Source organism: Strigops habroptila, chromosome 2 (genome assembly GCF_004027225.2).
Source record: "Strigops habroptila isolate Jane chromosome 2, bStrHab1.2.pri, whole genome shotgun sequence".
Taxonomy (NCBI): domain Eukaryota; kingdom Metazoa; phylum Chordata; class Aves; order Psittaciformes; family Psittacidae; genus Strigops; species Strigops habroptila.
In genome coordinates this window covers 57,416,721-57,430,906 of record NC_044278.2, presented here as the reverse complement: position 1 = coordinate 57,430,906, position 14,186 = coordinate 57,416,721, and the positions used below count along the sequence as shown (strand labels likewise).

General features: G+C 43.5%; 3 protein-coding genes across 7 annotated transcripts in view; 2 read left to right on the top strand and 1 right to left on the bottom strand.

Annotated features, from left to right (window-relative positions):
* MITD1 (microtubule interacting and trafficking domain containing 1) lies at positions 1–8,494 on the top strand. 5 transcript variants are annotated; one of them, XR_003989970.1, is made up of 9 exons: positions 1–258; positions 451–552; positions 677–813; positions 896–982; positions 1,659–1,774; positions 2,112–2,172; positions 4,717–4,759; positions 5,737–5,845; positions 8,413–8,494. XR_003989970.1 is itself a non-coding variant. In XM_030475845.1 (7 exons), exons 1-7 carry the CDS (start codon positions 105–107, stop codon positions 4,717–4,719), a joined length of 660 nt encoding a protein of 219 aa, XP_030331705.1. In that variant the 5' UTR covers positions 1–104; the 3' UTR covers positions 4,720–5,622. The 5 variants fall into 5 exon arrangements, 4 of the variants coding, with proteins under 4 accessions (XP_030331705.1, XP_030331702.1, XP_030331703.1 ...); XM_030475845.1 differs by lacking the exons at positions 5,737–5,845; positions 8,413–8,494 and having other exon boundaries at positions 4,717–5,622; XM_030475842.1 differs by lacking the exons at positions 4,717–4,759; positions 5,737–5,845; positions 8,413–8,494 and adding an exon at positions 2,260–3,968.
* On the bottom strand, positions 7,494–9,463 carry LIPT1 (lipoyltransferase 1). Its single transcript, XM_030475841.1, has 2 exons — positions 9,402–9,463; positions 7,494–8,940 (listed from the first exon to the last, which is right to left on the bottom strand). Exon 2 carries the CDS (start codon positions 8,671–8,673, stop codon positions 7,552–7,554), a length of 1,122 nt encoding a protein of 373 aa, XP_030331701.1. The 5' UTR covers positions 8,674–8,940; positions 9,402–9,463; the 3' UTR covers positions 7,494–7,551.
* A 3,299-nt stretch (positions 9,464–12,762) lies between these two features.
* The window catches only part of TSGA10 (testis specific 10), a 31,446-nt gene continuing 30,022 nt past the window's right edge, over positions 12,763–14,186 (top strand). The window contains exon 1 of the mRNA XM_030475840.1: positions 12,763–12,849. Coding sequence (XP_030331700.1) covers positions 12,793–12,849 — 57 coding nt within the window. The 5' untranslated portion in view covers positions 12,763–12,792. The remainder of the gene's footprint in view (positions 12,850–14,186) is intronic.

The window sequence follows — 14,186 nt, the reverse complement described above, 5'->3', positions numbered from 1 at the left end:
TCCCTCCGCCGCCGGTTCGGTTTCTGTTTCCCCGGCGGCGGGTGAGGCGGTGCTGCCGGGGGTGTGGCCGCCCCGTCCCGGTCCCGGTCCCCGCCGCGGCGCCCATGTCGCGGGCGGGGGGCGATGGCACCGCCGCGCTGGAGCGGGCCGGGGCGGAGACGGTGAAGCGGGCGGTGGAGCTGGACGTAGCGTCTCGGTTCCAGGAGTCGCTAGTGTGTTACCAGGAAGGCATCGACCTCCTGCTGCAGGTGGTGAAAGGTACCGGGCGGCGCGGTTTGGCGGCCGTTTGCCAGAGCCATTGGGGCGGTTAGTTGTTGAACACCCCCGGCTCTGTGAGAGGGGTGGTTTGGAGGAGAAACGAGCCGTGTTTGGCGCTGAGGGCTCGCCCTGATCCGTCGTCGCCTCATGGGGAGGGAGAGGAGAACTCTTGATTGTGCTTTTGATTGACAGCCACGAAAGATGAGGCCAAAAAGCACCGATACCGGCAGAAAATATCCGAGTACATGACCAGAGCTGAAGACATTAAGAAACACATTGAAAAAGAGAAACAAGGTAGCTGCCATGTACCCGTTCACATTTAAATACCTGTGCTATGTGAACGTTTTATGGATCAGGTAGGTAACGCAGGAACTACGTGCTGATCTTTACTGAAAAAAGAGAGTTCTTTTCCTTTCAGATGGCAAATACCATAAGCAGATCAGGATAGAGGAAAATGCAACAGGTTTCAGCTATGAAAAGGTCTTCCAAGAGTACCTTTCTGAGATTGTTTCCGAAGTTTGGGTGGAGGATCCGTACATTCGGAGTGTTTATCAGGCAAGTACATACTTGGTGTAACTGATACGGGTGTAACTACTAAAAAAATTCCAAGCTACTAAATTAAATAAAATCTTTTCAGTTGTATAACTTCCTGCGGTTCTGCGAGATGCTAGTTAAGGGGCCATGCAAAGTGAAAACAATCCACCTCCTCACTTCCTATGATGAAGTAAGTGTATAAATTTTGGTTTCTATTTCCCTGTACCCAGGTGATACCACATGCAAATATACACACATATATATGTATATAAAGTATTTATTTTTAAATACAGATTTTATTTTTTTTTACTTACCAGTACTTGCTAGACTGAGGCTCTGATGCCTTCAGCAGAAAATACAGATTAAAATAAAAATGCTATAGTTGAACATAAGTAATTTTATAAATTTAGAGTTTTCTGATAACTCTAACAAATTCTTGGTAAGCAGAATCTTAAATGGAAAAGATATTTTCTTAAAAGCTTTGTTGTGGAAGATGTCATCAAAACCAAAGCATCTATTATGTTTTTTTTCTCTTCCAACAGCTGGATGCATGTAGTTGTCATTTTAGAGGCTTTGATGAGCTAAAACCTCACAAACTGTCAGTGCCTCAAGTAGTAGTAATTCATACCTAGTTTCAAAGGGCTGAGGGTGAGCTCCTACTCCACATCCCTTAGCAAGTGTACCTGTAATCTCTCTGTGCTTTTTATCCTGTCTTTGAAACTGCAAATCTGCCTTCATCCAAGTTACTTTTTTTTGGTTTAAGTTATTACTACAAAACTTTTGTTGGTGAGTTTAGGAAAAGATGACCAGAAGTAGAATATATGGTTAAAAAAACCCCAACAACATGTCATTTTTACTTTTAACAGGGTAGTGGGAGGAATCAGCAGATAAGTGGCTTGGATGAAATACAACAATCATTGAGGAATTATGGAGTAACACTGAATATTGCATTTTCATCTTCAATCCATGATCGAGAAATTAGGTGGGTGGTATAAAATATCAGTGAATGCCAGTTATTTTAAGTTGAACTACTTAACCCTAACTTTTGAGACAATTTCTAATTACAGCTGTGGTTAACAAAGTGGAAGCAGTGGCCCTCGCTTGACAAAATCAGCCATCGATAGTTTCACGTGTTCTAACTGTGAACATAATAGTAGATGTCTCTTTATACAGAACAGTGCTTTCCATGGTTCATACAGGTATCGATGACACTAGGAAATAATTGTGATTGAAACAAGGAGAGTGTGCATTGTGTGGATATAACTTTTTTTTTATTCAACATGCTCATAGTATTCAAACTTATGATTTTTTTAAAACAGATTCAACAACGGATGGATGATTAAGATTGGAAGGGGTCTTGATTATTTTAAGAAACCACAGGTAAGAATGCTTTGACCTCTTTAATTAACTTATACTGTAGAAGAGCTCATTCTGTGTTCACCGTGTCCATTCTGTTAATTTCCACAGGGTCGTTTCAGCATTGGATACTGTGATTTTGACTTGCGACCTTGTCATGAAACAACAGTGGATGTCTTTCATACTAAACATACGAAGAAAATGTGATCAGATATGACTTCTTTTAATGAGTGTTTTTATAAACATAAAAATGTAAGATTGGAAGATGCTGCTTGAGTCCAGCTCTCCACCCTCAGAAGGAGCTCTTCTAAGTACTTACTCCAGCACAGCTTTTATGATGTATAGGTTTTAATAATATTTGAGATTTTTCAATCTGAGAAAACAGCTGTGCAATTCCTTCACTGTGCTTCTCCTGTAATCTTAATTAATATAAGCCATGTCTAAATTTGATCTTGATTTTATAACAGACCCTCAATAGAGCATGTCAAAAGCATCTTTACTGTCGAGCAAATTTTGGTTTTAATATCTTTAATTGAACACTTCACAAACATTTGAAGCTGGGCTGCCACATGTCCTCTTTTATAAGCAGCCTTATTTATTTCCTTTAATTTCTGTATTGTAGTCATGACTACTGTTCTGCTGTGTTTTGGTCAATCCTGTAATACCTGATTTGAGACTTTATCAGCAACCCCAAATCTAATATTCCATTTTCCAAGCTCCTTGCATACAAACACTGTAGTATTCAGTATACGGACATTTTAGGGCCTTCTTATTTGCTTCTGCATGATTCTGGGCTAGAAAAGACGCAAACAGCTTTTCCTTGTCACTCCTGTGTGTTCTTTTATTCTGTGATGCGTGGTCATATTCCACCCTTTGCACTAGGTGTTGAAAGGGTGTATGATCCTCTCCCAGTCTTTTTCCCTGACTTGCAAGTTTAATGTTCTTCCAGCTGGTCATGTCAGCCTCAGCTGCAGTAAGCTACTTCCCTGCGACTAAGATAGTCCTTTAAAAAAGTAATAATTGATTTTTTTAATTCTACCAGAAGTTGGATACCCTGAAACTTTCTTGCTAATAATGATTCTAAGGTTTATGCCAATAGGAAAAAAAGAGATGAAAGTCTTTTCTTGTATTTCTTTCATCCTTTGGAAGCCAGAAGGTATCCTGAGCTGCTGCTGCTTTTTCTTCTTATACTAGAGTTCTTGATCACTGTCAGCAAGTATCTGGCAAAGACATATATTCTGACATGAAGAACAGGCAGTGCAGGTCCCATCAAAACCTTTCAGCTTCAGGACCGACAGGTGCCTTACACTTTCTGCATCTTGTAATACAGTATGCCTCTATATTCTAGTAGCATGTTCATTGCTAGAACTTCTCTCTCCTCTGTTTATTTTTCCTAATAGCCGGTGTATTCCGTTATCTTTTTATTTTTTAAATTTACTTTATTCTTCTTTCACCTCCAGTCATCTAAAGCTGCTATTCTTTTACTCTTGCTTGTAACATAACAAATCTATTCCACACCTATCAAGAAGAATCAGCGCTGGTCTTTGCCTTGTTCTGTGGATCACAATTTGGCAGTGGTCTGTCTTATCCTTTTGCATGATAATGTTGCTGCTTTTCAGAGTAACATAAAAAAAAGAGTAACATACATGCCACAGAAGCTGTACGCTACCAGTCTACCCCTCAAACATTCCATAGGAACTCCCTGGCTTGCTGCTGTGGTACTAGGTTTCTAGTCACTGTTGTCAATTTTATTCAGTTGTGTATAATATATGCCTATTTTTAATGGGAATAAAGGTTATTTTTTACTATTTGTAGTTACAGTCATCTGTTTGAATTCTTCTCTGTACTATTTATTTATATATACATAATTACATAGGTAATTCAAGGAAGGTGGGTAATGCCTTAAAGATCAGCCACGTTTAGGAGAATGTTTGCTGTGAATACACTAAGCATCCCAAATGTGAAGCTTTGTATCTTTTAACTTAGCCCAGCAATTTCAAACATACAGGGGCAAAATAAAAAGCTACCTTAAGTATTGTAGATCAACTTTAAATTTTAGTACTTATTTGGAAATAAACTAAAATATTTATACTTCCTGCATCTGCACTGGAACACCTCTTCTGTGAAGACAGGCTGAGGGAGTTGGGCTTGTTCAGCCTGGAAAAGAGAAGGCTCTGGCAGGACCTTAAAGCAGCTTCCAGTGCCTAAAGGGGGCTGACAAGAAAGCTGGAGAGGGAGTTTTTACAATAGCATATAGTGACAGGGCAAGGGGGAATGGCTGTAAACTGAAAGAGGGGAGATTTAGGTCAGATATAAGGAAGACGTTCTTCACTGTGAGGGTGGTGTGACACTGGCACAGGATGCCCAGAGAAGCTGTGGCTGCCCCATCCCTGACAGTGTTCAAGGCCAGGTTGGACGGGGCTTGGGGCAACATGGTATAGTGGAAGGTGTCCCTGTCTATGGCAAGGGCATTAGAACTAGATGGGTTTTAGGGTTCCTTCCAACCCAAACTATTCTGTGATTCTATGATTCTGTAATCTTGTAATACAATATGTGTCTCTGTTGTAGTAGGAATCCTCTGTGATGTGGTCCTCTACAAATACCACAAGAGGCAAGCATTTTCTTCCCTCTCTTGCTTTTTCATTGCTAGAACTTTTTCCTTTTTCTAATCAGACTGTAATCCACTAGCTAAGACTACAGATTTCCTTGCAGATCCCACGGATACGCAATATCCATACATAAAGTAAGCCTTCAGTGATATACCAGTTGGTGCTGCACTGCAATTTTTACCTATAAGCCCTTTGTCACTGAATAGTTCCTTTCACTGTCAGTAGGAATACCATGTATGAGGAGGAATTGGCATCAATGAGTGGAGAAAAAACCAAATTATGTGGGAAATCTAATAGTACAGTTTCTCAATAATTTTACTGACTCTCCAGGCCATGTTCTGTGCTGCCACTCACGTAATCAGGTCATCACCTGGATTGTGCAGTCAGGGCTGTCCCTCCTGCCACCATCTGTGCAGATGAGCTTAAACCACCTTCCCTGCTGGAGTCAGCAGAGCATTGTTCTGTCATACGGTGTGGCTGCCAGCCCTAGCCAAGAGCTGGATCCAGCCCGGGTGGCTGCTCTCCTTAACCAAAGGTAAGTCACTTCTGACATTAATTTCTTCCTACCGAGTGCTGGTCAATCAGCCATCTTCTAAAGGTGATAGTCTGCAAGTAACACCTCAGAGGCCTCTGCAGGCCTCACTTGTTAAGAAATATTTGACTCGTGAAGAAATATTTGCAGCTAGCAGTCTCATCTGGTCAGCACCATTTATTTAACAAAGGAGGGAAGTATTCATAAAAGGATATACTGCCTAGGGCTTCCTAATCTGCCTAGAGCCTCCTTATTTGAAGAATTGCAGTCACTGCTGTTATCCTGCTTATCCAGCAGTTGGGTGAAGAAGAAGTTGTATAACTCGGAAGTATATAAACTCTTTAACTGCTTCACCTGGGCAGAGTTCATATCCGCCTCTGCTGCTCTGTGTTCTCTCCTATGGCACTAAACTGCTGCTCTTTTGACCCGATCAAAATTGCATTCCAGTTACTCCATGACAGAATTTGGTGCTGTGACTTGGATTCAGATGTCCTGCTTCCCCCGGGAGGACCACTGACTGATCCCTGCTGAAACCCCCTTGGTACCACTCAGAAAGGTAAGGGTTCTTTTGAAATTCCTACTGCAGTGTCAGCCGAGGGTTCTCTGTACAGACAAGGAAGCCAGAATGTCCTACAGACCTAACTGTAAGTCTTTGAAGTTCAGCAGGATTCTGTCACCTTAACTTTCCACCCAACTTTTCCTTCTTGCCGCAGCCTCAGAAATGCGATTAGGACAGCCCCAAGGACGTAAACGTTACTGCTCCTTTACTTTCTTTAGGCCAGAACAGCAAGATTGTTTCTTGCCCAATTGTTACTGGCATTTCTCAATCTGCTTAATGTGCCTCTGATTTTCCTGCAGTTCCCTTATCTTCAGAAGCAGTAAATGCTGTTGGTATTTCAGGACAACTCATATATCATCCAGTAAACAAGCCTTTCTCTGTAACTCCCTCCCTCATTTCTGGATACAATGCTTTCCTTTTAAGTCAGCCTTCTGCGAAAAGACGCTGATGTTAATTGGGTTATGCTGTATATTGTGCCCTGAATAGACTCTACCTTGCTGTGCTCACCTTAACAGGTGAATTTATGGCTTTTTTGCTTTATGAACCTCCCACTGCAAATTTCACTACTATTTAAGGGCAGTTTGGTGAAGAAAGAGTTGTGTAACACAAAGGTGTGTAAACTCTGTGACTGCCTTATTTGGGCAAAGTTCACATCAGCAGTGTCTGTCACTGCTGAGTCGGGTCCTCTCCTTCAGCTGTAGCAATAAACTGCTTTTGTTCTAACCTGATCAGAGTTGCATTCTGCTTATTCGTCAACACAGAAATACATCTTGAGCCTTTCTTTCATAATGTTACTTTATATTAAGCTATTATTTTAATGTGAAAACTGTCATTTTCAGTTCACTATTGCCTTTCATTAGCTAATGTTCTCCTAGGCGTTAACAAAAGGAACTTGTTTTTCCTAGATGTGTACTTCCTAATGTAGAAATATTCCCATTTTTAGCTCAGATAGCAGCACCTATGGCAGCAGTGACTCCCAGCTTTGTGCCAGGCAGTGTGGGTACAAAAGAATGCACATATGGCCTCTGCACCAGTTAGCCTCTCCTACCCTCATCACATAAACCCCCACGCTGAATTTCCTAAGCCTTCCTCTGCTCTTGTATGCGCATGGACCAAAGCCCTAATCCAGGGTGGAACTGCTGGACTGATTCCATACACAGCAGCGAGCTTAGCTTACTACCAGGCAGAGGGTCACCAGCACTCTGCAAGAAAGGACTTTCAACCACAAACCAGGGGGATGTCTCTCTCACACACAGCTCAGGGGCTGAGACATGGCCTTTGGGCTACTATCCACAAGGAGCAGGATGCAGGCTGGGGGATCCAGTTGAGCAGCACCGCAGAGGTTTCCATCTACCCCATCCCATCTCCATCAGCCATTTGTACCTTCTTTGCTCCAGAGCCAGTTTGGGATGCTTCCACTGCTTTCCCTGATTCAAGCAGGGATGATGTCTGTCAGCATGGAGCAATACATGGGCTACAGCCTATTGCGGTGGCTTACATCCCACAATTTGGGAACCTTGAGTGCAGGCAGTAATTGCCTGCACTAATCTAATTGCTAGTAGGTAATACTAGGCAAAAGCACAAAATTAAACAGTTTGAATGACTAGTAAGAGAAAAATTCAGCTTGTAGAAATTAACATTTTAATTTTGTTTTCAATAAATAAAAAGCAGCAGCAGTTTAATTTGCATTTTCAAAGTGCAAGTCACATTAACATTTTCATATTCTCACAGAGCAGATTCCATCTGCTCTGCAAGTCACCATCTTGTGGACACGTTCTTAGTAATGTTGTCACTAGCACAGTGGTTTCATTTGGGCAAAACTTATTGCCGGTGAGGCTCTTCACCAGCTCACTGCACAGTGCTGGTGGCAGCCACTGCTGTGGCAGATCAATGTTACAGACTTCAATCCTTCCATGCTTTACGTCCATATCTACTTTAACATCAAGAACAGAATCTTTATAGGCTATGTTAAAATGAGTGCTAACATTGAACTTCGGTGTCTTTCCATACACCCATTCCCAGGTTTGTAGTTCTTTAGCTTTATTATTAATTCCAGGAAGCACAGTCTCATCAGCTGGATTTATTAAGTTGATATGATGATCGATTTGGTGCTGCGTAGCATATTCTTCAGCAATGGCATCCAGGAGCACCTCACAAGTTAAACTAGGATCCTCTTCAAAGAGATTTTTCACTGAGGCAGGCACACTAGGAGTGGCATTGCTTTTTAGCCCTTTATAAGGACTTTTTAGCACAGAAGATAAAACAAACTTATCTGTGCTACAGAGTAAGGTACAGTGGTGATAAGCAGCTGTCCTTCCCAGTTTTGCAGCAGTACCTGAGATTTTGTATTGCCTATCTAGCAAGATATCGTATCTGTCAGTGACATGTACATCTAGCTGTGGGCGCAAGGCTTTCAGAGCCTTCACAACTAGTTTCAGGTTTTCCATTCGTTCATGTTTTTTTCTGGTTGTAAAAAAAGTCAAGTTGATATTGCCTAAGTCATGGTAAACTGTCCCTCCTCCACTTCTTCTCCTGGCTAGTTTTATATTTTTTTGCCTCAACAGCCTGAGGTTGCATTCCTGCCAGGGATTCTGATGTCTCCCTATTACCACAGCAGGGGAATTTCTCCAAAGGAAAAGGACCTGTCGCTTCTCTAAATTCATGTGGTCATGGATCCAGTCTTCCACAGCTAGGTTCTGGTAAACATCATTAGAAGTAGACTGGATAATGAGGCCTCCACTTGCCGTGCTTCTGAAGCCAGCTTTTGGAACCTGGAGGATGCAGGACAGCTGAAAGCAGTTCTTTAATGATGACTGGAGCACCATGTTTTTAATAACTGGACAATAGATGGAAGCAATGCTCAATCTGGTAACGCTGAACGTGGCAAGTGCACAACCTGTTGCAGTGACAGAAACGAAACGCTTAGTGGCAGTCACGATGCAGTCATGCTCTTCCCAAAGCAGCAACGCTCCTGAAGTGATTCGAGTTACAAGGCATGATTCTCCTCCTGAACCTACTGATGCGGTTCAAAACCTGACGTCCTTATCTTAAAAACTGGGGCTGTCAGTAGCTTCTCTCACTGCCCTTAATGCCTAAAAGACCAAAGGGAAAAATGGAATTAAGCTGTGTATCTCCCCCTCACTAACTAATACAATTTTACTTTGTGTATTTTGCTAAACTTAATTTTAGCAGTCCAGTTTTGTTATGTTTAAAGAAAAACCGAAACAAAACTGGTGCACCAAGTTCACGAACTTTCATCTTCCACTCTGCCTTTGTACCAGTGAGGACCCAGCCGGACGCAGGGCTTGCTGCCACGGTACCACGGGTGCCAGCACCCGACCGAGAGGCGAGGCAAGGCCCGCGGAGGTACCGAGCCCGTCCCGGGCGCCATTTCCTTCTCGGCGCGGGTGTTCCCTCAGCGGCCACCCCGCACCGCGCGGCAGCAGGCCCCGTCCCGCCGCGGGGCTGCACCAAGCCGATGCACCGCCGGCCCGCCGCCCTCCTCCCCGCTCCGTTACACGGCCGACCCCGCAGGCCGCGAGCCACTACTCACAACAGCTATAGCTGTCCGCACCGGCGGCCCCTTCCGGTTCCCGAGGTTAGAGGTGCCGGGGGCGGTGCTGCTGCCGCCCGGCGGGAAACTGGGAAGGGAAGTCCATCATCCCGCTGATGGTGCAGGGGTGTCGGCGGGCTTTGGCTCCTCGGGAGGGGGCTGAGGCGAGCGGGCGGTGCTTCTCGCACCGCGGCCGGGACGTGGTACGGCTGGCGGAGGTTGGGAAGTGAGGATGGTCAGCGGGTGTGCAGCGTGCGGCCAAGCGAGTTAAGGCTCTTCAGACTGGTAAAAAAAGCCCAAACCGAACCTCCTGTGGTAAGAGATTGTAAAATGGTAAAGTGGTATTACAGAAAATAGGTGTTGATCTTTGCTGCCTCTGCCAACACGGTAACTGCGAAGTATCGGATCATGCCAGCAAGAGGCAGATGCACAACAAATAGATCAGATGAGTCGTCGTGCAAGACCCAGCCGTGCAGTTCCTCATCACAAGATGTTCTGGATGCTAGAAGCTGTCATGAGTTCAAAAGGAGACTGAACAAGTTAAAACAAATGCACAAAGGTTTGTGAAATACGTAGAAACTGCGGTATTCATGAAGATACAGAAACTACTTGTTGGTAGCATAATTCATTAACGAGCTGGAAGTGATCCAATGCTAGATAAAGATGTATTACATGCAACAGATTGTCTTCAGATTTGCATTAATTTAAGCCATTCTTCAAGTTTACTGGACCATGGCTATAACTCTTCTTCAAGAGCTATTGTCTATGTTTAAGGTTATGCTGTCAGATCTTGTTCGGTGCTAGTAGCTGAAGTTTTTATCTATAGTAGTATCTATATGGGCAGGTGTGTGCTGTATATCTTGTTGGGTGTATGTGTATTCATAAAGGATACAGTGCATGCTTTTATCTTCTGTTCTGCCTTTATATTGAAGTCCCAGGACATTAAGAAATTTTAGAGAAAAAGGTAGAAGAATTCATGTAGGCTATTCCTGTTGAACTGGTAAGTAATTATTCCTTCTAGTTCTAGAAATAGGTGGCTTAGGAAGAAAGGCCCAGTTGATATACTTATTCAGATGAAACAGTGAAATGACTTGAGGAAGCAGTTTGGCTTTGGCTATGTAATTTGGTGTTCATATATTTGCTTTACCAACAAAGAAACCTGTTTATGATGTGGCCTGAATTGCCTTTACCTTATCCTCAAAGAAACAATACTAGAACAGCTATCTTCCCTGAAGGGCAAAGGAGAATAGAAGATGGATAAGAGTGAAAGACCTAGAGATTAAAGATGTGAGCTTGGCATTGTCTCCTACTGAAGAACTAGATGATTAAGAGCAGGAGAGTTCCTTACCAAACTCTTAAAAGAAATGTGGGTGTAGTAGGGTGAGCAAAAAGTAGGAAAACATCACTACATGTGTTCTGTGGTGACCAGTGGGAGAAACAAGACTAAAAGGAGCCCAATGTGATGTGTGCCCCAGCACTTGGCACATTGTATTGTCACATAAAAAAAAAAAAAAAAAAAAAAAAAATGTTGGGAGTTATTTTAAGCAGTTTGAAATGGGCACAATTTGTTGCTAAATTAGACTGGTGATAACTTTTCACTGGGGCGAATTATTCTGTAAAGCATAGGGTAAAAAACATGTGAACTTTGTCCATAAAAATGTGCTGAGTGTTCTAAATATCAGAAAATCAACTTTTGAGGCAGTTGGCAAAATGCAGAAGTGAGCCTGGGCACTGTAACTGGTCAGAGGAAGTGAAAAGCATCTTGTGGGACTTCTGATGTTACTAAAAACAAGATGTGGGAGCATTTGTTTCCATTTTGGCACTTGACTCTTGGAAACTTGCAGTATTGTCATTTTGCCTTGGGGTGTCACTAAAAGCACACTGCGAGCTGTTACCCCTCCCTGTTTTTGTAGTTGAAAACTGGGCTCCCTTAATTAGAACCATAATTTTCTAAAAAATGAAAAGTGGGGAGAGTACTAGGTGGTCAGGTAAAAATGCCATGGGTCTGTTTGATATGCCAAAGGATAAACTCCACGTGCAACAATAAATACTTTTACTGAAAAGTGGCTGTTTTTGGAAACAAACCCAGCAAGATAATTAGAAATATTATGAAAATAAGCGAGAAATATGAATTTATACATACACACCATGATTTATTTACCTCTTCTGGATTAGAGTTTTTAAATCTTATCAGCTACTATCATACAAATCACATATCTGCAGAATACAGCAATTATTTTTGCTTTTGAAAACAGTCTCATGTATGACTGACTTTGATCAACAAAGCTTTCTTTGGGGCACAGAAAGCAAAGCAACTGCTCAGCACAACCTTAACCAGCATTAACATATAAGAGAGAACTCACCGTATGTCAGTTAGAGAAAACTGTAGACATACCAGAGTAAAACCAATTAAAAAAATACCTTATTTCACTCCTAAAGTGAATTTTCATGAAGAATAATTTTGGTAAAGTTATGAAAGCCTGAAATGTTTTTTTCATGTCTCTTTTGGAGATCAGCATGATAATGCAGAGTCTTCTCTTGATGATTCCCACCATACCAAAATCAGGAAGTAAGACTTGCAAGAAATCCAGGATGGGGAGAGGAAGATAAAAAGTCTTGTTTCTCTTGCTTTTCCCCTAGAAGTTAAAATTTTCCAATTTCTTCTCTATCTTTGGGTGGGGATCATACTTCAGAGGTATTAGTCACTCCTAACCTCCAAAAAGATGAGCTCTATCCATGAGAGCTTAATAGTGGCAGCTTGCAAAAATGACCTTTCACTCAGCTGGTGCTGTCTCCAGAATATAAAATCCATGCTAATGGCTAACAGGGAAGAGAGGACATGTATCTCTGGTTTCTCATCTTGACTTTGGGACTACCTAAAGCAGCCTCTTTCAAAGACTGGTCTAGTGGAAGGTGTCCCTGCCCATGGCAGTGGGGTTGGAACTAAATGATCTTAAGGTCCCTTCCAACCCAAACCATTCTATGATTCTATAACGTAATGGTTAGGGATAGCTTTTCCTTCAGCGGGAGAACTGGAGTCGGGGTTTCTGCAGCTCTTCACGACCATCCAGCCTAGACAGGCCTTTCACGTGGTTACCTGGAAGAAAAAGAACCACCTCCCGCCTTCGCTGTGCTCCCGCTCTGGAGAGCTTCGCCTCACCGCGGGGAGGCGAGGAGGGGCCGCGGGCTGAGGAGCCGGGCAAAGGGCCGCGCACGGCTGTGGCTCCCCGTCCCCGCGCGGCGGGCTGAGGGGCGGTTGGGAGGCTGCGGCCGTTGCCGGGCGCCCGCGGAACGCGGAGGGAGGCAGCCGTTGGGGCGTGGCGCCCCCCATCGGGCCGGGGCGGAGGGCGGGCGCGGCGGCGGGTGCTGCAGGTGGCCCCTGGCAGCCGCCATGAGCGCCCGGCGCTCCCCGGGGCCCCGGCGGGGGAGAGCGGAGAGTCGCCGCAAGGTAGAGACCGGCGGGAGGGGGCCGGCGGCGGCGCAGGGGCTGCGGGAGCGGCAGGTCCGGTCGCTGGGTACGCTGTGAAGAACAAGGAGGAAAGGAACATCTGTCCCATCCTTGGCAGTGTTCAAGGCCAGGCTGGACGGGGCTTGGAGCAACCTGGTGTCCCTGCCCGTGGCAGGGACGTTGGAACTAGGTGATCTTAAGGTCCTTTCCAACCCAAACCATTCTATGGTTCTATGAAGCTTAGTGTGGTGTGAGTGTGAGGTTCCACTCCGGCCTCAGGGGGTCTGCATCACTACAGCTCAGAGGATGGTCGTAGAAGGTACCAACAGTGGTAGTTAAATCTCAACTGCTCTATGGCAAGCATAAATAATAGTTCTTTTAGGATATATAAATAAATAATATATAAATAATAAGATATTATTTTTCAAAAAGTGCTCTTTCACAAGTTGAGTGAAAGTAGTATTGTGGGTGAGCAAATACTGTCTGGAAATTTAAGTCATCGGTGCCCAGCGAGGCAGTGAAGGCACTGATAGCTCACAGATTACTCTGATCTCTTCCCTTTCTGGAAGGACTAGGGCAGTGTAAGAGAAGATGGGGCGGGGGGAGAATTATAGAATCATTTAGGTTGGAAAGGACCTTTAAGCTATGATACAGGTCGGCTGTGTGGAGGAACAAACTCACTTTTGGTGTAGTCCGTTACTTGAGGGTATAGATGTGACTGGGGCTTCAATTTTGTCATTTTAAGTATTGTTTGTACATTCAGGTTCAGAGTGGGATTTAGCCTCCCTGTCCTTCATTAGCACTTCTCTTCCCACCTTGTAAAACAGGTATCCTTGTGAACTTCCTTCAGTAATATCAGAGTGGTATTGTCCCCAAATTTTGTAACTTCATAAAAGTGTAGCTATCACAAACCATGGATGTACAGATGCTGCTTCTAGAGCATTTTGTGGATGGCTTCTGTGGTGTGGTTTTTTGTTTGTTTGTTTTAAACTACTTTTTAACTCAACCACTCCATAGTTATGTTTTCAGGTTTATAACTGTGTGTTGTTATTAATTCAATAGCATTAGCTGGATCAGGTTTGATGAAAACATAAAACCAAAATGACAATGAAAATAAATTCATAATTTTTTCACTGACTCTCCTAATATATTTGTATACCCATTGAATAGAAGAAGTGGCAAAAATAACTACTGCAGAATGTCACAGGACAGAGCCGACCCAGAAAGCTTTTTGTCACAAAGCATCTTTCAGGACTTCCTAGATAATTCAGAATGTACTTTTGTGCAATGCTGGTAGTACCTGCGGAAAACCCTCTGACTATTAGAATCGAAGTGAG